This window comes from Bombyx mori, chromosome 7 (assembly GCF_030269925.1).
Source record: "Bombyx mori chromosome 7, ASM3026992v2".
NCBI classification, from domain to species: Eukaryota; Metazoa; Arthropoda; class Insecta; order Lepidoptera; family Bombycidae; genus Bombyx; species Bombyx mori.
The window spans coordinates 745,909-768,245 of record NC_085113.1 but is presented as its reverse complement, the minus strand read 5'-3'; the positions used below and the strand labels follow the sequence as shown (position 1 = coordinate 768,245).

General features: G+C 40.7%; 1 protein-coding gene across 3 annotated transcripts in view; it reads left to right on the top strand.

Annotated features, from left to right (window-relative positions):
- The window catches only part of LOC101746933 (homeobox protein ceh-24), a 110,406-nt gene that overhangs the window by 33,586 nt on the left and 54,483 nt on the right, over positions 1-22,337 (top strand). For all 3 annotated transcript variants that reach the window (XM_038011980.2, XM_012697585.4, XM_062669310.1), the window contains exon 3: positions 10,379-10,617. In XM_038011980.2, the coding sequence (XP_037867908.1) occupies positions 10,379-10,617 (239 nt within the window). The remainder of the gene's footprint in view (positions 1-10,378; positions 10,618-22,337) is intronic.

Below are 22,337 nucleotides of genomic sequence, written 5' to 3'. Positions count from 1 at the left end.
TCATCACATGTCCATACCATCTCCTTCGTTTGATTGGTATGAGAAAGAAGAGTATGCGCCCATCTTCCAACTTTCGGGGCCTACCCGCAATAGCTACTTATATTGCTTTACGTGACCATCTCGCTTGCACATAGCACTAGAGGAACATCTAGATTTCATCTTGTCATTTCAATTGACGGAGTGGGCCAGGTGCATGGGACGAAACGACCTTTGGTCCTGAGAGGGCTTGGAAGACTTGGTTAAGCAACTTCCACCTTACCCATTAGCCATAAGACTGAAAGATTAGTTCAACAGAAAATAATGTAACCTTTATTAACCAGTGAACAAGCGTGGGTAGTTTGGTCTCCATAGTCTGATGCGTGCATCATGTTGCGTCAGCTTACCATGGTTATGTACTAAATTTAACTCTACAAATTCAAAGCACATTATCTGTGCAGTGTGCACATTACGTTATATATTCTAAATAACTGTTCACAAACACTCACAGAGTTTCCAAGCGATCTTATTTAAAAAGCGCAGTTATTAACACAACTTTATCGCCTTAAAACGTTATAAAATAACTAAGTGCGATATGAAATAAAAAACAATTAAAGTGTGATGTATGGAAGCCAATAAAATTCTAAGTAATAACCGGTACAATGTAATTGATACAACGATCGGGCACGACGTGTGAGTTTTATTACTGTCAGCACTGTTATTGTTGTTTGTGTTTTGTTGTGTGATAAGCGGAGCGGAGCGCGACTTAATGATAAACGTGCGGTTGACGCGTAGTCGTATATTGTGTGCTAGCAACTGCGAGAAACTACTCCCGATCCTGCGGACAGAATGGAAAGTCATTTCGGATCCTCCCGATCCACTAACGGTGCTTTTAGTATTTCAAGCACCGGTCATCGTTTTCGTCGAACCCGTCGCCTGCGACGAGTAAATTAACCCATAACACAGCTCATTGAGTTTATCTCCGGATGTTCTCAGTGGGTCGCGTTTCCGATCCGGTGGTAGATTCTGCAAAGTGCTGCCCTTGCTAGGGCCAGTGTTACCGACACTCCGGTTTGAGCCCGGTGAGCTCACCTATACGTTAGGGTGAAGCCGAAATATCCTCTCAAGGCTATCGAGTTAGGTAGGAAAAAAAAAAGAAAAAAAAAGCTCTGCATGTATTTGAAGGGATGCCTCTTGGTGTACGTGTGGCGGGTAGCCATCATACAACGCAAGATAATTGACAGATGCCTGAATCTCGCTTACGACATTTTCAAGATAAAGCGCATATATACAAGTTCCGAACAACAACATTCGGACCGTCGGTCTACCGAGCAATCTCACCCGCTCGGTGGAAGATCTTCCCTTTGTCGTATATTCCTACAACTGGTGACCTACGACGGAACAATCGCAACCTTCTGATTCATCATCAGCGCATCAAGATCTTCGGCTACCACAATCCCCGCATTCTCGCAGATAAAAGCAAGTCATCGACAGTCGTCCCACAGCAAGCCAGCATCGCAGCCTCAACAGGACCATCGCAGCCGACTCACCGCGCTTCCTGGCCCTACGGCACGCACCTACACTGCCTCATCGCGCAGCATTCAAGCTCAGTCTCGACTCACCGCAGACTTCGAGCAGCACTGGCGACAATCACGCAGCATTCAAGCTCAGTTTCGACTCACCGCAAACTTCGAGCAGCACTGGCACTTGCAAGCTAATCTCAGCACGGACAACGATAACTAAAATGACACGACCTCCGGTCTCGGAGGGGAGTGATGTGGCGGGTAGCCATCATACAACGCAAGATAATTGACAGATGCCTGAATCTCGCTTACGACATTTTCAAGATAAAGCGCATATATACAAGTTCCGAACAACAACATTCGGACCGTCGGTCTACCGAGCAATCTCACCCGCTCGGTGGAAGATCTTCCCTTTGTCGTATATTCCTACATACGGACCACTGTCTTTCAAAAATCAGTACTGCACAAGCATTGGACGTGGAACATTGATGATTAATACCCTCCCTGTTGCGGTGGGTGCATGGAACTCTGTCTCTGACAGACGGTACTGCCCTATGTGACCGCCTACATTTGCCATTCGTATTCATATTTTTTAATATGAAAACTGTTGACGTACTTACTCTCCATCTTGTGGATGAATATAGTCATTCTGGGACATTTTGCTTTATCGTGTTACTAGTTTTTGTTCAGTTAATGATTAGATAAAAAAAAAAAGTGTGTGTGTCCGCTCCGACGCACGACTGGAGTTTACTGGATATAAAAAATTAAACGAAACAATACGAGAAATAGTTCTATATTACGACAACACGATACACTACAGATTATTAACAAATTAACGAGACACAAAACAAACGACTAACAAATATATGAAAATACAATAATGAGAGAAACGCGCGATCAGTACGAGGCTTTGTGGCGGACTGCCGGCGCAGCAGCCCGGCGTCACCTGCGATAACGCGGCCGCGCGTTGGCTCCTGATTGGCGCGCGCACGCATCACGCAATCAGGAGCCAATCAGGCGCATAACGCATTTCGTGTGACATGCTAGTACGATTTTGGTCCCCATAATTTTCATACCCCGGGCCTATATATGTAAATCGATTCTTAAGGAGTAAACTCCAAAATATAGATAGCATTCTGCAAACCAATGCATAGTACGTCGTCTCATTCAGAGGTTTAAATGAAAACCGCCGATTTGTGCTTAATAAAACAGCAGCCTAATTAATAAAGCGCACACGCAAGCTAAAGCAGCTTTCTCACGAAACGTTCTCGGCGTGGGTCAGTTTTATATTAGAACGAATTTGAATCAAATGATATTTGGCTATTAAACCTTCGTACGAAGCTTAGAATTATAAAATGCTACGTTACCATAGGTATTAGTTGCATTCACTTCAAGAGAACTATGAGCTGGTATGCCTGGATGATACACTGATTAAAAGAACAAAAACCTGCATCAAAGGAAGGTTATAAGGTGATTCGACACTGAAACAAGAAAAAAGAGAAATCAATCCTGTCTGGTGCTTAGTAGGCTCAACTTAAAATCCTCTTAAGAGATCGCAATAAGAATTTTACGAAGGGCTCACGATTCATTTAGATCAGTCTTTCTCAAAGTGGGCGATAACGCCCCCTGGGGGGCGTTTGAAACCTAGAGGGGGGCGTTAAGGGGCCCACGAAAAAATGGGGGGCGTTGATGTGGGTTAGGGGGGCGCTGTAAAATTTGTAATTTCATTTACTTTATAGAATTTTAAATTTTACTAAAATTAAAACTCACCTACTACACAATAACGAATAATTAGTCTATATTTCTACCCTGTATAATATTATAAAAACTTAAAATAATTAACATAGATTTCGTAGGATAGCCCACACACCGTACGCAATCAAGTTGTAACATGTTTCTGCGGAACATGATCGATGATAGTTAAAAAGTTAGAGCAATTTTACCTTACATTGCACCAGAAATTATTTTAAAGATTAGAAAAAAACTACCATGCAGAGTTTTAAAATATTACACATACGTAAACTAACACAAATTGAGGTTTTCTTTACTTTCTTTCTTGTTTCTAACATAAGGGCATTTTAAAGCATTTTCCTAGCATTTTATAAGAAATTACTGATGTGAGAATCATAATTTTTATATAAAATGGAAATACGTATATAATTATTGTTCAAAAACTTGTCTTAGATTATTATTTTTTACAATTTACCCATTACCGTCCAATGTCAAATAGTATAGTATAGTAAGCCTAAACAGCTCACTTATTGTAAACATTGTACTATTTTATTTCTATATAATAACAGGTTGGGGAAAAAGTTTCTTCGCATTTTTTAAGAAAATTCACAACATTTTTTAATATAGTTTATTCACATTTAACTAAAGTATGTCGATATCATTTTGTTCGATAGCTTTTTGCCATCTTGTAGGTAGGGACATTATCCCATTGCTATAGAAATTTTGGGGCTTCTGATCAAAATACCGCGACAATTGGTTTTGGCTGTCCTCTCGTGATGTTAACCTGACACTGCCTAAAGAATTCTGAAGAGACCGAAACAGGTAGAAATCTGAAGGTGCAAGGTCAGAACTATACGGCGGATGCATTAACACCTCCCAGCCAAGCTCTCTTAATTTTTGCTGAGTGGCTAAAGATGTGTGAGGTCTAGCGTTATCGTGATGAAAAACCACACCCCTTCTGTTGATTAATTCCGGCCGCTTTCTCTCAACTTCTTGCTTTAATCTCATCAGTTGTTCGCAGTAGAGTTCAGAATCGATGGTTCTGCCTGGTGGTAATAGCTCATAATGTATAATGCCCTTCCAATCCCACCACACACACACGCATCACCTTGTTGCGAGTTAACCCGGGTTTCGCCAGAGTTTGTGAAGCCTGACCGGCTTTTGACCACAACCTTTCTCGTACGTTCTTGTCGTACGTGATCCACTTTTCATCACTAGTTATCAGCTTCTTCAAAAATGGTTCGGTTTTATTACGTCGTAATAAAGAATCACAAATGAGTACACGGTTCATTAGGTTTCTTTCAGTGACCTTTTTTGTGTACCCAGTTTTTTTCAAATGCGCCATAACTATTTCGTGGTCAATTCCCAGTTCTTCAGTTACGTTGTAACTACTGATATGCCGATTTTGCCCCACTTTTTCAAAAATGGCATCGATTTTATCCGTAATAAGGCGACCAGAGCGACGTGCATTTTTGATATCAAAATTTCCGGATTGAAAACGCTTAAACCAAATTTGTGCTACTCTCACAGACACAGCACTAGGTTCATAATCATAAGTTCATACATTTTTACGCTATTGCATAGCTTGTATCGTGGGCCTTGAGCGCGGCGCCCGAATCATGAAATTCCATAACGAAAAAAACCTAATACCCTTCACCCCGCCTACCATGTAGCTCGCGTTCAACACATTCACACGTTGCGCTTGTGTAGTGTTTGTGAATAAGCGCGTGGCGTGATGTCACACTGCATGCGAATCATGAAAAGTCTGCCCATCTCTCTCTCGCGCGGTTTAGCTTATGAGTGTGAAGGGGACAGTTAAGGTTTTGCCTTTATTAAGGTTTAATATAGCGTGGTCTTGTTTTATTATTGTTTTAATATTAAATTATCATTGTCTAATTATAATGTCATAAGTTCATAAAAAATGCTATGCAATAGCTTTACCACCGCAGTTCCCGAGAGCCACACGTTTTTTTTCGCCGGAAATCGCCGGGCTTCCGCCCTTCACTGGGGATGGAGGGTGGGGCATGTCGGAATCGTACCGACTAAAACCTCCTGTCGCTCAACAACCAGCATCCAAACCTCGCATGTGACAGAGCTCATGAAAAGGCAAAGGGGGGAAAGTGAAGTGTTTAGTGCGGAGCACATCTCTCCCGTCACCCTCCCCCTCGGGATGCCGCACTGCCGGTCGTCGGCGCCACGACCACCAGCCCTCTCGGTCGGCAGGCTGTCCGAAGCCCGCCTAGATGGCGCCAGTTAGAATGGTCTATCCTACGGAATACCCCGCTGGGTCAGAACCAGGGTGGGTTGGGGATAGCCGGCCTTCCATCACCCGGATGCTTATACGTAAAACGTATGCAGAGCAGCTTGCACGTCGTCTTCTTAGGCCCCCTTCGCCGGTCCCCAGGCCGACATGTGAGGGAGACCCGAAACACTTAGAGGGCCAGGGCTTGGGCGAGATCCGCCTCCCTGGACCCCGTTCGACGGGGGCGGGCCTGTGCATCTCTCACGCCCCGCCACCTCCTTTTGCGAGATGGTGCACTCGCAGAAGTCGAGCATCGCCTTCCACGATTCGTCGTCACCGAGCATCGATGCCAGAACACTCGGCAACGACAAGTCGTTTCCTATTTTTGCGACGAGGACACGCCACCACCCCTCCCATGCGGGGCAGGCAACGAGCGTATGCTCTGCCGTGTCCAAGTCGCAACCACAATGGTGGCACTCTGCCGTCGGCTCGGCTCCGATCCGGTGTAGGAACTCACCGAAGCAACCATGCCCAGTGAGTACCTGCGTGAGCCGGAAAGTGAGGCGTCCTCTGTCGCGATTCACCCAATTCACAAGAACCGGGCGAATCACCTCGACGGTCCTACGACCAGCCGAAGGATCGGCCAGCCGCCTGGACCATGACTCCGGCACGGACCGCTGAGATTGGGCCCTCCGCGCTCTGACCACACTGGGGCTGGGACGTGCCACGTCCCGGGCACGAAGGTTAGCCCGCTACTGATAGTCAGCGGCGAGCGCCTCCGCCTCCAGGACCCAAGGCGGCGTCCCAGCCAGTACACACGCTGCCTCGAAAGAGATGGTGCGATAAACACGGATGATCCTGACCGCGATGGTGCGTTGCGGCTGTTGCAGCAACTTCGCTACCCCCACGGCCATTGACCGCACCACTCCCGTATAGAGACGGCGCGTCACCTGGTCAGGCCACGCGATGTTGGGAAGAAGCCGGCTTAACGCGCCGGCCACCCCCAACAAACGAGGGACCAGGTTCTGAAAGTGAACACGAAAGGTCCAACGACTGTCCAGAATGAGGCCGAGGTACTTCAACTACACCCCGACCCGATACGGACGCCTCCAACCACGATATGGGCATCGACAGGTGGCACTCTCCGGGGCCTGTGGAACCACATGGAGTGTCACGTCGAGGCCTAATCTCCTGATTTTGCCGACGACATGCGCCACCCCAACGGTGGCAAGACGAGCAAACTCAGCAACCAATAGGGACACGACCAGCGTGTCGTCTGCGTAACAGATAACGCTTAGGCCCGGGAGGAGGGCACCTCTCAGTACCCAGTCATACCCGATATTCCACAAAAGGGGGCCGAGCACCGACCCCTGTGGAACATCGCCCACGACCGAGAGCCTGTGCACGATCCCACCGTGTCCAGTACATGTGACCGATCTGTCCTCCAAGTAGGAAGCCACCAGTCGAAGAAGGTAGGGGGGCACTCCGTGTCTTACCAGGGGCATTTTTTAAATAAAAGAACACTTATTGCGGCATAACTTTTAGTTATTAATTAGTTATTAAATTAGTTAGAAATATGCTGTCGCGACACTTTTTGTAAATAATAAGGTTTTCTACAAAGTCGTAGTACATTATTTTATTCTATCATCAATAGTTTTCGTAGGTACGCGACGTAAAGAATATTTTAGGAAATTTTTTTACACCTTGTGTTAAATTATTGGAATTGTAGTAAGGATACCTAATTTTTTTCAAAAAAGATTATAGCCTATGTCACTCAGGAATAGTGAAGCTTCCAAACAGTGAAAGAATTTTTCAAATCAGCTAAATAGTTTCGGAGCCTATTGAGTACAAACAAATAAACAAATCTTTCCTCTTTATAATATTAGTATAGATATTAATTATTACAAATAATAAAAACGCGGACTTAGGCGGCGGTTTTTATTTGAACCAGTTCTAAATTATAAACTAAAATTCTGTGAAAAATTACCCATATTTGTCTATAAAACGAAATGATATTAATTTATTTTTCGTAGTTTCCTTCCTTCTTGCGTCGATAATCCTCAGTGCTGAGGGTCGTGGCCTCCTCTAATAACTTTCTCCTGCATCATCTTGCGCCATTACTGCCTGTCCTCGGCTGTGTGGATAGCAACGTGGACTGAGATATTGAGAGTGGAGCGTATTTGGTCCGACCAGCGCATTGGATTTCTACCTCTGTGCCTTCTCCCGCATACCTTGCCTGTTACCAGCAGCTTTTCCAGATTGTCACCTCTCTTTCTGGCAATATCTCCAAAGATCTCGAAACTTCTCCGCGCGCATGTAGTGCTGAGGCGCATTGGAATCTTGAGCTCGGTAAGAATGGATTCGTTGGTTCTGTGTTCTGTCCAACGAATCCCGAGCATTTTCCTCCAGCACCACATCTCAAACGCGTCGATGCGTTGGCGATCGGCTTTCTTGAGGGTCCAAGTCTCTGCGCCGTAGAGAAAAATGGAAAAGACGAGGGAGGTGACGAGCTGCTTTTTGGTATTCCTCGAGATGTTTCTGTCCGCCCAAACACGGTCCATTTGGGACATAGCTCTCTTTGCCATACTAATTCGCCTTCTGAGGTCCTTTTCGGAGGATCCATTTCTAGCTAATAATTTTTTAATTATCTTATGATGAGAATCTTATATTAATGAGGAAGATATTCAACAAAAATAGTTTCGTTCTAATAAATTAGCATAGTAATAGTACAGTGAACTAGCAATTTATTTTGGTAATTCTGAATTTAAACAAACATATTGATGAGAAGAATTCATTTTTACTTTGAAAATTTATAAATACACGCTCTGTAGCGATGTATGGACATATAATAATATGAAGAAACAATAATAGCATCTACAAATACATAATTATGTACTACGTGGTACTACATTTACTACAATTAATACAACATTTGTTAATTAAATTAATGAAATTGTGGTTTTAAAGTTTTAGGGGTGTATAAAAAATGGGGGGCGCTGAAAAATAATTGATTTTCAAAGGGGGCGGTAAAAGAAATAAGTTTGATAATCACTGATTTAGATGGTCGATGCTTCTCAAATTGTGAAACAATCCCACGGGGGCTCTAACAGGGGCCCTTGATTGAATGGGGCGTTAATGACTACTAAGTTCGAAACTGTGTTGAATTATTGACTCTTGTAATTTAAATAATGGTAGGTATTAGTAATAATTTGTTAATAAGATAGTTTTAGTTAATTGAATGGCATTAATAACGTATCTGTGTACATTATAATTGAAATAACCCATTGGGGCAGCGGCTTTGCTGTGCTCCTGGGTCTGTTGATGTCCATGAACGAATGTAGTTGCTAACCATCAGGTGGTCCGGTACGCTCTACGCTGCCTACAAGGGCAATGAAAAAAGGAAACTTACTAAATTATGCAGATTTAAAATAACAGAAAAACATGGAGTTAGGTACAAATTTTTTTATGGTAACTATAATTAAAAATATATGTTTAGATTATATAAAGCAATATTTATCCAATCTAATGCGCTGGTCTGAAGAAATCCACACCACTCTGGATACAGTCTACGAGGCCATACACACCGCCGAGAACAGATGAAGATGGCGAAACATTATCCAGACAGAGACAAGGATAATGAGAGGAGATGGTCACGTCCTTCAGACAATATGAAGAATGTGGCTCAGACAGGAGGATTTATTACATATTTTGTTTTATCATTAGATAATACGCTACTTATGATAATTTAGTCTCCTTCTAATCTATATATGTAGTTATAGGGAGGAAATATAAGTTAAACGTATTTACAAGTGGTAGTATTGTAAGTCAGAGCGAGTGGATACCACCATCCTGTCTATCTCTGCGATTTGAAGGACGGGACAGCCGTCATTCTTTCATTATTAAGATTTCTAGAGACAATTGAGAGAGAGAGAGAACAACTTTATGAGTTAGTAAAATTTGCTGAAAAAAACATTTTGGTTTTGTAATAAATATAAACAATACCTACTGTTGTACATTTTGCGCAGGTTTGAAAACCACCGCGCTAGATTGTTCAAAAGCAGATAACGGTGGAGGGTTTGTGGGTAATTGAAAATCTCACAATAAAATTTCGAATGTTGCTAATAGATTCACTAACCTTTTTTTTAGATAATAACCGTATGAACGGAGGAGTATGAAACTCCCCATACTTATAGAGAATACAGAGAAGGAGTACAGAATGCTAATATATTTTTAAAATTATGCATAAGTAATACATTACATCAATTAAGAAAACATTTCAAACACTGCCATGTATTTGACACATACACACGCATTTGTACTCTTTTATTTATTGCTTAAAGTATGTGGTCAAATTGAGAATAGATTAGTATCGTTTGTCATCACTATTATTTGTCTATAGTGTAGTCTTGGCGAAATCTGTGATTATAGAAGTATAGTCGTACCACAATAATGTTAAAACTTATAATTTAAATTAATTATTATTATGATCGAATTTCGACCATTGGACGTCCACTAGTTCTTTTAATACGACAAAGATACTTGGTCGGTTGCACTAAGTACTATTCTTGTCGCCCAATTAGGCTATTTAGATTTATACCTCATGTGTCGAGATGGACAGGGAGGCCGCGAGGCCGTCAGAGCAATCAATTCAGTTTCGGGTTTATTTTCTTTCTCCGGAATCGAGATGTTTTGTATAGTTTACGTTTTACGTGAAACAAATTTATGAACAGAACCGGGTGCCGCCTTTACGCATACTAAACTCTCAAACCTTCTAATCACATTGATTGAAATACAGAAATTCAAAGTTAAAATAGAATACATAGACCAATACGTCATCGCGATTAATTCATACTAATCAATTCAAGATCTACTAACTTATGTTATATGATTTTATAATCGCTTACAGATTCATCAAAGCTGATAAAAAGGAAGAAGTCAACTGATGATGTGCGTTCTCCCCTCGGAGGTGAGGGCTCGCTCACCAGCGAGGAGGGCGAAGATCAAGTCGGGAGACGTAAGAAAGCTCGCACGACCTTCACCGGACGACAGATCTTCGAATTGGAGAAGCTGTTTGAAGTGAAGAAGTATTTGTCTTCAGGCGAGAGAGCTGACATGGCGAAACTTTTAAATGTTACCGAAACTCAGGTCAGTTGCTTTTTTTTTCCTACCTAAGCTGATAACCTTGAGAGGCTATTTCAGCGTAACTTTAACTAGTAGGTGAGCTCACGGGGCCCAAACCGGAGTGATGCTAACACTGACCCTAGCAAGAGCAGTGGTTTGCAGAATTTACCACCGGATCGGAAACGCGATCCACTGAGAAGATCCGGCGAGAAACTCAGTGGGCTGTGTTTATGGGTTAATTCGCTCGGCGAGCCCTTCGTCGCAAGCGACGGGTTCGGCGAGGACGGTGACCGGTGCTTGTGGTACCTAAAAGCACCGTTAATGGATCGGGAGGATCCGTAATGATGTGTTTTGGGCGGTCAGTTGCATTTTACATTAAAATGTAATGTGTGTTCTTTTTCTGGCGGGAAGGCAAGCTACCAGCCAGCACACGTTGATACAACCGGCTATTGACTGTTGAGATACAAATCAAGCAGTTCATTAGCAATGTCGGTCAGTAAACTGCTACAATGGACGAATGGAAAAGTAGTACTCACAGATGCCGAACAATATCGCAGTCATATAACCCGCATCATTAATAGCTATTATTAATAAATAAACTATAATTCTAAATATCCTCTTATCTAAAATGTACATCGAAAACATTCAAATCGTTAGCTTTTAACGCGTATAAATAAATATCTTCTAATAGTGAGTTATTTGAAGTGAACAAATCACTTTACGGTCTGAGCGCCCCCTTGTTCCCCGAACAGCGGGACAAATTAAGCGATCCACAGTAACGTGCCTTCCAAAGCCATTTTTCATTTATTGCTCGCGCTCAAGTCACGAGCGGCAGCGGGTACAAAACATTTACTTGCACAGATACATCAAATATTGACTGCTTAATAATAGTGCAGTATACATGAGACCGCCGTTAAATATTGAACTGAAAAGCCCTTTAAGGGTATTGTCTTTTACCTACAAATAAAAGTTATATGTGGGTTAATTAGTCCAATGAAATTTTTGCCAAATGTGCATAATATTGGTACAATACCCGTTGCGGAACACCGGGTGTTGTACTAACGTGTAATGTACTCAAGTTTTGAAAAATATTCGCTAATGACCATGAGAACTATAAATATTATTAGAAACTTCGAAAGTTTTATAAACTTATTTATTAGTGACTAGGAGATGTATGGAAATTGTAGTGCAAGGTAGAGGGGGACATGACATGGATGGAGTGTGTGAATGACGATACGAGAGAAACAGGAGTGAGTGTTGAAATGACGCCTGATAGATGAGAATGAAATAGAAAAATTCGCTGTTTAAGGTGAGATTCGCGGGATAATGTGAGACAAAGAAGAAGAGAATTATTAAGAAACCCTATCTAATCTTTGGTAGTCTAAAGGGACTATTCCAACTAGGCACGGCTTTGGTAGCTCACGAGGCTCAACCTTGGTAACATTAGCCCTAGCAAGAGCAATGAATCACTAAATCTACCCCCGGATCGGAATCCGGATTTATTGAGAAGATCCGGCGAGAAACTCAGTCTCGTGTCTTTGGACTAGGTTGCGCGTCGGACTTTTCATTGCATTCGACGAGAACGGAGACCGGTTCCTAAAAGCACTGAGAGTGAATCGGCAGGATTCGATTACACGCGCTTAGGGCGACGGCGGCTTTGTATTATAAAGCGGGGATATAATTAGAGGCGGCCACGATAAGCGGGTTGTGTCCCGCCACTTTTATGTAGAAAAATTTCAAATGCTTCCAATTACTGCGTGGCTAACAGCTGTATTCGTCTTCATCTACAAAGTGAAAATACGTCACCAAAATAAAATAGTTGAAAAAACGTAGGCAAGAGAAAGAGAGAGTCTCTGGTCGGCAGATCGAAACAAATAGCAGTTGCTGTCCTAAAAGAAAAATTCCTCTCTTTTTCTACCATCCACGTTGGATATAAGATGACAAATGAAATATTGCCAAATGTGTGAAATAAATACATAAATAATAAATAAATAAGATTTAATAACAATCACGCCAGGTTAACTGGTCCCGTGCTAAGTTCGTAAAGAACTTGTGTTACAGGTACCAGATAACGGAAATAAATGTAAGATTTTTATTATACACGTACATATATGTATTTAATATTTAATGTACATCCATAACCCTGGAAAAGACATTTATATTTATCATACAAATATCTTCCCTTGGCGGGATTCGAACCCGCGACCCCCTTGTGTAGTGACCATGTCACTTACCACTACACCAGACGGCCGTTAAACATTTTGTGAACATTTTGTGCTAAGCACTGTATGTTGTGTGTTCAATGCTCCAATTTCGAAATTTTAATTCTCAGATTAAAATACGATAATTAAAAGATAGAAATCGCTACAGTCTATAACAGGCACGCAATCGTTTAACGTTCCGAGATAATTATACTATCGCCAAGGTGGCGGTCCCGTCCCCCGCGACGTGAGCCGTCACATATGGCGTCACTAATTAAAACTATGCCATTATGGACTGGGACATTTCTTTTATACCACACGATTTTTTTTTGTATCACCAATAATCGTGTCAACATCGTAATGTGTGAGACTAAATATATTTTTGAAGAAAGGATTTTCATGTTTTTATTTTTTATTTGTGGTATAAAGTAACTTTTAACAACTGGAATGCCACCGTCTACCTCAAAATACGCCGTGAATTCTTCCTAGCATCAAAAGCGAAATCAATTTTTGCTTCGCGACAGATCAGGTACAAACCCGTGCACACTTTCGACATCATAATGATCAACAAATAATAATTAACAGAATTTTTTATATATTATCATATATTATATAGTCGGTTTTATTGTTTTTTTTTTCGGAGTCGCGACCCGCTGAGAGCTTCCGGCGAGAAACTCAGCGAGCTGCGGGTTTTATTGGTATCACACGACGCCATTATAAAATGAATAATTCAAATTAACTTTATAAAACCCTAATTTACTTAATTAATTAATATAAATAAACATTTATTTAATTAAATTTAGCATTCAGGTCTTAATAACGCATCAGTATTTTTTATAACCTCCGACGTCCATTACGATTTAAAGACCCTAAAATAAAGTTATAAATTAATTTTCTGCCACTCAACCGTCATCGCTTTTATGATACTTGGGTATGGCCATAGTGCGAGCGATTTTTTTACTAAACAATTTTGGCCGGTTTTTTTAGGCCAATATAATGAAAGCGATACAAGTGTGTCGTGACGAATAGTAAAATTTGTTAATGAGATTTAAAAATAATAATTAAAGAAACAAATACTTTACTACCTCAGGTGTAATACTGATTTATCTTTCTATTTTTGGCACTGGGTAGAGACGAGCCACTCATATCATTGGAGATCCAAATACTTAAAGCGGATTGGAGAATTAGGGGTTGCGGAGAGTTTTGGGTCCTATCTAAGGTACCGGAGAGTGCTCTAAGAAGCTTTTGTAACTGTACTTGGAACGTCTCACAAAGCGTGCAGTGCCTTATTAAAGAGCATTTGTAAGGGATGAAATACTATTTAGCTTTGGAACGAACAGAAGTACGGTAACCTCGCTGTGCTTTTGATATTGAAGTTGTCTTTGAGTGACTTGACACCGGATAGCAACCAAGTTCCTTATTATAAAAATATTAATTTTAAGTTCTATTCGAGGTATAAAGAAAATAACACTGGAGGTTTCGCAACAACCCACGGTCATTCGGTAACGTGCGAACAAATTGTGGTCACTTCATTCACGGTTGTTTGTATAAGAGTTGGTGTATTGCCCAAACGAACGCTCTGCGATCGTGATCAATGAATAAATATGAATAAAAAAATGTTATTTTTTGAACCTTATTACAAACTTAAGTCGTAAATTGTGTGCATTACTAATTTGTACGTTATTACAAAGTTAAGTCGTACACTGTGTGCATTACTAATTTCCTGGTGACGGTACCCCTCCGCATTGTCCCATAAGGAACTTCGTTCCAAAAAAAAATAGAGTGACTGTCGTAATGAGATGGGTCGGTAGCTAGATTTAAAAAACAATCAATTAACTGTCTGACTATTATGATAAGAGTAAGCGAGACAGTGAAATGTCTCCGATATCCACATAATCAATTTAAAAAAAAATAAAGACGTTGTTTTACAGTTAATTTAGATAATGTTTTCACTTTTTTTCATTTTGGTTTTAACTGTTGCATTCAAATGAATGTAAGCGAACCAATCCCGCTCGTTTCACGGCTCCAATCCACCGGCCACGTGTCCTGTATCCAGCACGAGAAGTCAATTACCACTCACAAAACATTTTCCTAAACGAAGGCGCACAAAAAATTGAGCGATAAAAAAAAACGCGGCGGGCGTTTTAAAATATGTCGTACCGTATTCGAAAATATATTATGTACCTATTTAAATTTTGTTCGTGTTGATCGATCACTACTGACATAATTAACGTTATAATTAAAGTTTCTCGCCGGATCTTCTCAGTGGGTCGCGATTCCGATCCGGTGGTAGATTCTGCGAAGCACTGCTCTTGCTAGGACTAGTGGAAGCTGGAATAGCCTCTTAGGCTATCAGCCAATAGGTAGGGAAAAAAATTTAGGGTTACGTTTTAACTGACATTAAAAAAATGGCTTTTTCTGTTCTTCAAAAGAAGCTGTTTTGTAACTTAATGGGACAACAGAAAGACAACAAGCTAGTACTTAAATACGTATATACAGGAAAAACTTTCGTTGTCTAATAAGTAAGACACCCATCCTGTACATATGAGACCTTGCTTGAGATGATCCCATCATCTCGTTTTTACCATCGCACCGCCCGCCACCGGAGTAGAGTTCATCCATACTACCTGGAACCACTGCGTTCATCCACAGTGCGTTTCCAGAGAACTTTCTAGAGTACTTCACTGTAGGCAGCGGCTTGGCTATGCCCTTGGCATTGTCCATGGGTGACGGTAACCACTCACCATCAGGTAGGCCGTACGCTCGTCTGTCTAGTGCGGCAATAAAAAAAGACTTGGAAGAAAAAAAAAGCGGTATAACTTTGTTCAATTTCGTATCAAATGTGTTATTATTATCTTGGAAGTCGACTTCACGATTGAAGAATAACATTTGATTGTAGCTTCAAGCTAGTCTAAATCCACCGCCATTAACGTTGATGTCTATGGGCCGGTATGCCCGTCTACGTTAGTTTAAAAAACAGTCCATATTCACATCAAATTATGTCAGGCGTAGGTTAAGTGTGTGTTTCTTTTTTGTAGTCTCCCGCGCGGTTCCACTTATTGCCTACGACTGTACGATACTACATTACACGCATAGAGTAGACAATGTAGATGGTACCTCTTAAACGCCTAACGTTTATGATTTGTGCAGGTTTTCATTCGTTTTTTTTTTTTTAAATATGTTTTACAGATTTAAAATTGTTAGTGCGTTTTGTCACTGACATCACTACTCCGTAATGTAACTTTCATTGAAATTAGAATTATTGTTTTGTAAAATCTTGTAATTCGAAACCTGGCAAATATATACAACTTTATTAGTTATACTTCTCAATAGCTAAATATACTAGTATGTTATAAGTGAAGCATTAAACTTTAAATCTATTGTTGTATTGATTTGAAATGTTGGATAATGTAAACCACACAATAACAATAATAATATGACCACTATTAAACTCATTGAGGCTCATTAGATTGGTTTAATGAGTGCTATTCAATATATACGTATTTTTAATGTCTCAAAATTGTTATTTCACTTAATGGAAATCGACGCCATGTTACTTATTAAGTGAACGAAACTATTAGATCGGCGGTTGTCCCATAGGAATAAGTGCAATTACTTTACGTTTGCTTATCCCCATTGTTTGGGGCCTGTCATTATAATCCTACTTTGTTACAGAGCAGTTTTGTCTTGGGTCCATAACGAATTTACTATCCTCGAGATCTTTTTTTTTTATTTTCCTTGTAGGCAGACGAGCATACGGCCCACCTGATGGTGGGTGGTTACCGTCGCCCATGGACTTCAGCAATGCCAGTAGCAGAGCTAAGCCGCTGCCTACCGAAAACCTACCATCTGTCATGAATGTAATTAAAAATAGACTGGTGTACATTGCTTTAAATTAAGTAATGCAAAAAATGATAGAATGAATATCAATGCACGTTGTTTTGAAGTGAAACTTCTTTAGGCGCGTTGAGAGTAAAATTTAACTCGAGACACATTCGTGACGGCTAGAGAGAAAAGATACAATTTAGGAAGAGCAAGAGTGAGATAATAGATAGGGCGTCTCGCGAACCACTCGGTCATGGAGATGGAAAGGACAAAGCGAGCGAGGTCGTTTCTCTTATACACAGCATTCCCTATCACACTCTTGTAATTGTAATGTAAATTTTATTTAAGGATGAGAAATGCAGAAAACCACACCACTACACACTGTAAAAGAAGTTTCACTTCTTTTTTTTTGTTAATTTGTTAAAATCTTAGAGCCTTAGGCGTTACAATCCAGCAGTTTATATGCGATTCTTTGAAATCAATTCGTTTTAAAGCGATTCTCGGTTAGGATGCATCTATGTTTAGAGAGTATGGTTTACGTTATCCGGTTACAAGTGACATTTGGGATGCACGCGACTGTGGGGGATCGATACATTCATATTTCTCGGCGTGAGCAACCACCGGTCGAATCTACATTTTGCAAAAAAAAAAAAAAAACATTTATTCGCATTCGTGTTTGCAGTATTTTGACTTTTTCTGTTAATTTTAGAACCGTTTCTTAATGGTCGAATACATACACAATACGAAGTCGTCGTGGTCTAAGGGATGAGACGTCCAGTGCATTTGTGTCTAGCGATGCACCGGTGTCCGAATCCCAGGCGGGTACCAATTTTTCTAATAAAATACGTACTCAACAAATGTTCACGATTGACTTCCACGGTGAAGGAATAACATCGTGTAATAAAAATCAAACTCCAATTATAATTTGCGTAATTATACTGGTGGTAGGACGTCTTGTGAGTCCGCGCGGGTAGGTACGACCACCCAGCCTATTTCTGCCGTGAAGCAGTAATGCGTTTCGGTTTGAAGGGTGGGGTAGCCGCTGTAACTATACTTGAGACCTTAGAACTTGTATCTCAAGGTGAGTGGCGCATTTACGTCGTAGTTGCCTATGGGCTCCAGTAACCACTTAACAGTAACCACTTATCCAAGCAATAAAAAAATGTACAATCCCACCTTATAGCTTTAACGTCGCATTTTTTCCAAGCGTAATCTTCATATGAGCGATCAGATCAGTACTAATAGTTTTATTTCCAGTGAATTTATACCTAACGTTTATTATTATTATTATTATATGCCTCAAAGTAGTTTGTAAGATTCACGATACGGCTTCAGATCTATGGTAACCCTTTAACAACACATGGGCTGCGAACGCGTCTGCCTATCTAATAAAAGAAAAATCTCCAAAAAAGCTCCATGATGAATTGTTTTTTTTTTCAAACACGTTCGAATTGAGAGCTTCCGCTTTCTGTCATACAAAGGATAATAATGTCCTTATCGCTAACGTCAAAAATGAACACCGCGCCTGACACTAATGGGGTGGGTGGTGATTAACATTGTGTACACAAACACTACCAGCGGGGAATTATTATTTAACTAGATGCCGGAAAATATCTTTAGTGATATTTTCAGATATTTGTTAACATTAGGCTAAACTGGCCGAAGCATCAAGCAGCGCATGGCATTGATGGATGAAACAGCTTCGAGTGCATGCATGCGCATAAAGAGCATTAATTGTTTAAAAAAAAAAAACTAGCACGTAGCCAAGATTCGAATATTAACATTCAATCCGTTGGTCTATCAAACAAACCGCTCTGCTATTTCTGCCGTGAAACAGTAATGCGTTTCGGTTTGAAGGGGGGGGCAGCCGTTATACTGTAGATCTTAGAACTCATATCTCAAGGTTTTTACGTTGTAGATGTCTATGGGCTCCGGTAAACACTGAACACCATGTGGGCCGTGAGCTCGACCCACCTAAGCCATAAAAAACACTCTTACTCGGTGGAAGACACTCTCTTCATGTTAGTAAGCTGTGGACTGTGTTTCTAAATGAACGCGGGGAAATTGTATTTTACAATGGCTAGGCCGTTCTTTACCCATTCTAACCGGCGCCATCTAAGCGGGCTCCGGATAGCCTGCCGACCGAGAGGGCTGGTGGTCGTGGCGCCGACGACCGCCGGTCCGGCGTCCCGAGGGGGAGGGTGATGGGAGAGATGTGCTCCACACTAAACGCTTCACTCTCCCCCCTTTAGCTTTTCATGAATTTTGTCTCATGCGAGGTTTGGATGCTGGTTGTTGAGCAACAGGAGGTTTTAGTCGGTTCGACTCCGACATGCCCCGCCCGCCATCCCCAGTTGAGGGTGGGAGACCGGTGATTTCCTCATGACCAAAAAAATAAAATAAAAGGCCGTTCTTTAAGCAGGAGAGCTTGACTGCTTTAGGGCAGGATAAGCATGATGGTGATACACAGCTTAAAGACTAACATAGCAGCAGCCGTATACGTCTATAATATCAATTAATTTCTAAACTATCCACGTGTTCTGAAGAATCATTATAGCATTTTCCTCGATCAAACCATTATCGTAAAAGATTCCCCGACGAACTCAATCATGATAATAATTAAATCATTTATCAATAGGTTGAAACGAGCCCACCGCGATGACTATTAACAAAACATAATGAATTTATATTACGATCTTAAAAGAACCGGAAAGAGGACGGAATAAAAAAAAGTTAACCACAGTAGTAACTTTGATTACTGTAGGTACAGGTTCAGTTTAGTTCACTTCACAATAAGCAGAATCTTCTAAATGTATGTAAGTGTTAAATTTTTGCTTGCGTGGAAGTTTAAGTGGAATATTCAACAAAAAAAAATCATTTAGTTCCTTAGTATGGCAAATTTTACTGTTCTGAAAAGCTTCAATAAAGTTTAGCGTAGTTCAAATGGAACACATATGTTTTGTCTATTCAATAGCTTTAAAGACTCAATGTGCATTAATTGCTTAATAGAACGGTACTGCAGACGTGTGTGTCTTCCAGCTCTGCCAATGACAGGAACCTACTAGTTCTACTTTAGGTGTACTCCTTCCACTGCGTCTATTAAATTAACACGTATCTTATTATCACTGGTGGTAGGACCTCTTGGGAGTCCGCACGGGTAGGTACCACCACCCCGCCTATTTCCGCCGTGAAGCAGTAATGCGTTTCGGTTCGAAGGGTGGGGTAGCCGTCGTAACTATACTGAGACCTTAGAACTTATATCTCGAGGTGGGTGGCGCATTTACGTTGTAGATGTCTATGGGCTCCAGTAACCACTTAACATCAGGTGGGCTGTGAGCTCGTCCATCCATCTAAAGCAATAAAAAAAAAAAAAAAAAAATATCTGATTGAGTATATTCGTTCACGATCTCTGTGTGCTTAGTGCGAGTTTTGTTACGCTTTTTTGTTTTTATTGCCTTTGTAGGCAAACGAGCATATGACCCACCTGATGGTAAATGGTCACCGTCGCTCATGGACGGCAGCAATGGGCAATCTGCCAGGGGCAGAGCCAAGTCGCTGCCTACCATTAAGTACTCTCCGCCGCAAGCCTCGTTTGAAGAAGGACATGTCATAGCGCTCGGAAAACACCGTGATCTCCCCGTGAATGAACTCCCCTCCCCGGATGAATTTGGAATGGCTAACGTTCTCGATATCGTAAAAGTTCACTCAAATTTGTATGCAGTTGGAACAGCGCCCCTGGCGGCAAACGTAGGCAATATTTTACGCTATCGAAAACGTTAAAAAATTCGCACTAAGCACCACTGGTAACCACTTAACACCTGGTGGGTCGTGAATTGGTAATAATAGCGAAAAAATAAACTTCACCATACCATTTCAACCATACTTATTTCGAAATAACCAATTCGAAATATCTATCTTACTTAATGTAGTCGCTGAGTTATTAATGAACTGTATCAAAAAAAGACATTCGAAAATTTTCGACGGCCATTATGTCATTCTAGTTCGTAAATCCGATTTGATTTAAACCTTATTTATACAGGGATTATGTCGTGTTTGTTTTGTTTCTCCCAAATTATAAAGATGAAAGTCTCACAAACGTATTTTGATACAATTTAAAAATTATTGCTGAAAACGAAAATATATTAGTTTGATTTTTTGTTTGATGTTTTATTGGTTTATTGTTTTGTTATTTGAACATGCACATAACTTTGTAGCGGTATTTGATAAAAATCCCAAGTTTTTGTTTTCCGGCTCGCCTGATGGTGAGTGGTTACCGTCGCCCATGGACTTCAGCAATGCCAGGGTAGAGCCAAGCCGCTGCCTACCGTAAAAGTACAACAAGCCTCGTTTGAAGCAGGACATGTCATAGCGCTCGGGAAACACCGTGGAGGGGAGCTCATTCCAAAGCCGGATGGTGCGTGGCAGAAAAGATCTCTGGAAACGCACTGTGGATGAACGTTCCAGATACTCTAAATATTTTTCAGATTTTATTGAAATTGTCATTAGCGCGATTTGGGTTCGTCAAATGACTCATATTCCATCTTCTAACTATATCATCAACTCGTCTTCTTTCCCTTATCCCACATTATGTAGGGTCGGCGCGGTATGTCTACTTGTCATGCTGCATAGGGAGTTGACATGAGTTATATGGCTGACCACACATTTCCAGTAGTATGTCCATTGCAATGTGCTAAGGACAGGGATATTTCTATTTCTACTCCTGGTGTTTCTTTTACTTGATCTTTTTTTTCAGTTCTTTTATTCGCATTTTATTATTTTAAGAGCTACACTAGAATTTACATGATCAAATAGCAACAGATAAAAAATTAAACAATAGCAACTAGCAATTATATAAAGCAAAAAATATAAGTGGTACTCCTCCTAAAATACTCTTCCTTATATATGTTTGTCATGTTATTTAAAAGTAAATTTATGCACTAAAAAGCAACCAAAATACAATTAAACAAACAACTTAACTGAGTACATAACTACATAAACATTACAATAATGTATACATAAATTGAAACATAAAAAAATTAAAAGGGTGTGTATAATGAACGAAGTAATGAGTCACCCGACAATTAACGTAACGATATCGATAAAATGAATCGACATTTTATCGACAGAACCTTTAATAGAGCAGTATAAGCTTTTACATCCTTCTATAATAGGGCTGTCATACTACTACATAAAATCAATATTTATTTATTTTGGTGTATTTGGGCCCAATTTTTTGCGACAAACATTATAATACTAGGAACATTGCTGCCAACTTATGACAGACATGTGGCCGAAGCTAGATAGCAAGGAAATTTTGTTTTTTTTATGGTCTTGATGAATGGGCTAGCTCAAGGCCCGCCTGGTGTTAACTGATTACTGGAGTCCATAGACATTTAGGGCACGGCGACTTTAATTTAATTAATTCAGAGTTAATTTACAAGGCGCTTATATGGCATTATGCTGACTATATCCCGATAAGTCCACGATTGCTTCGCAGCAGAAAAATATCTTCGTATGGTCCCAAACCCAGCCGATAAAAACACGCACCACGGCTTTTTATTTCGCAATCATATAATTTGCATTAACTTTTTTGCTATTTTTCATGTGTAGTAAGCCCCAAGAATACACTCTATCTTATGTAATTTCACTCGACATATAGTTAACGGCAGTTCTACTAGCTGTGAAATAAAACTGAAGCACATCCCATCACTTATTGTG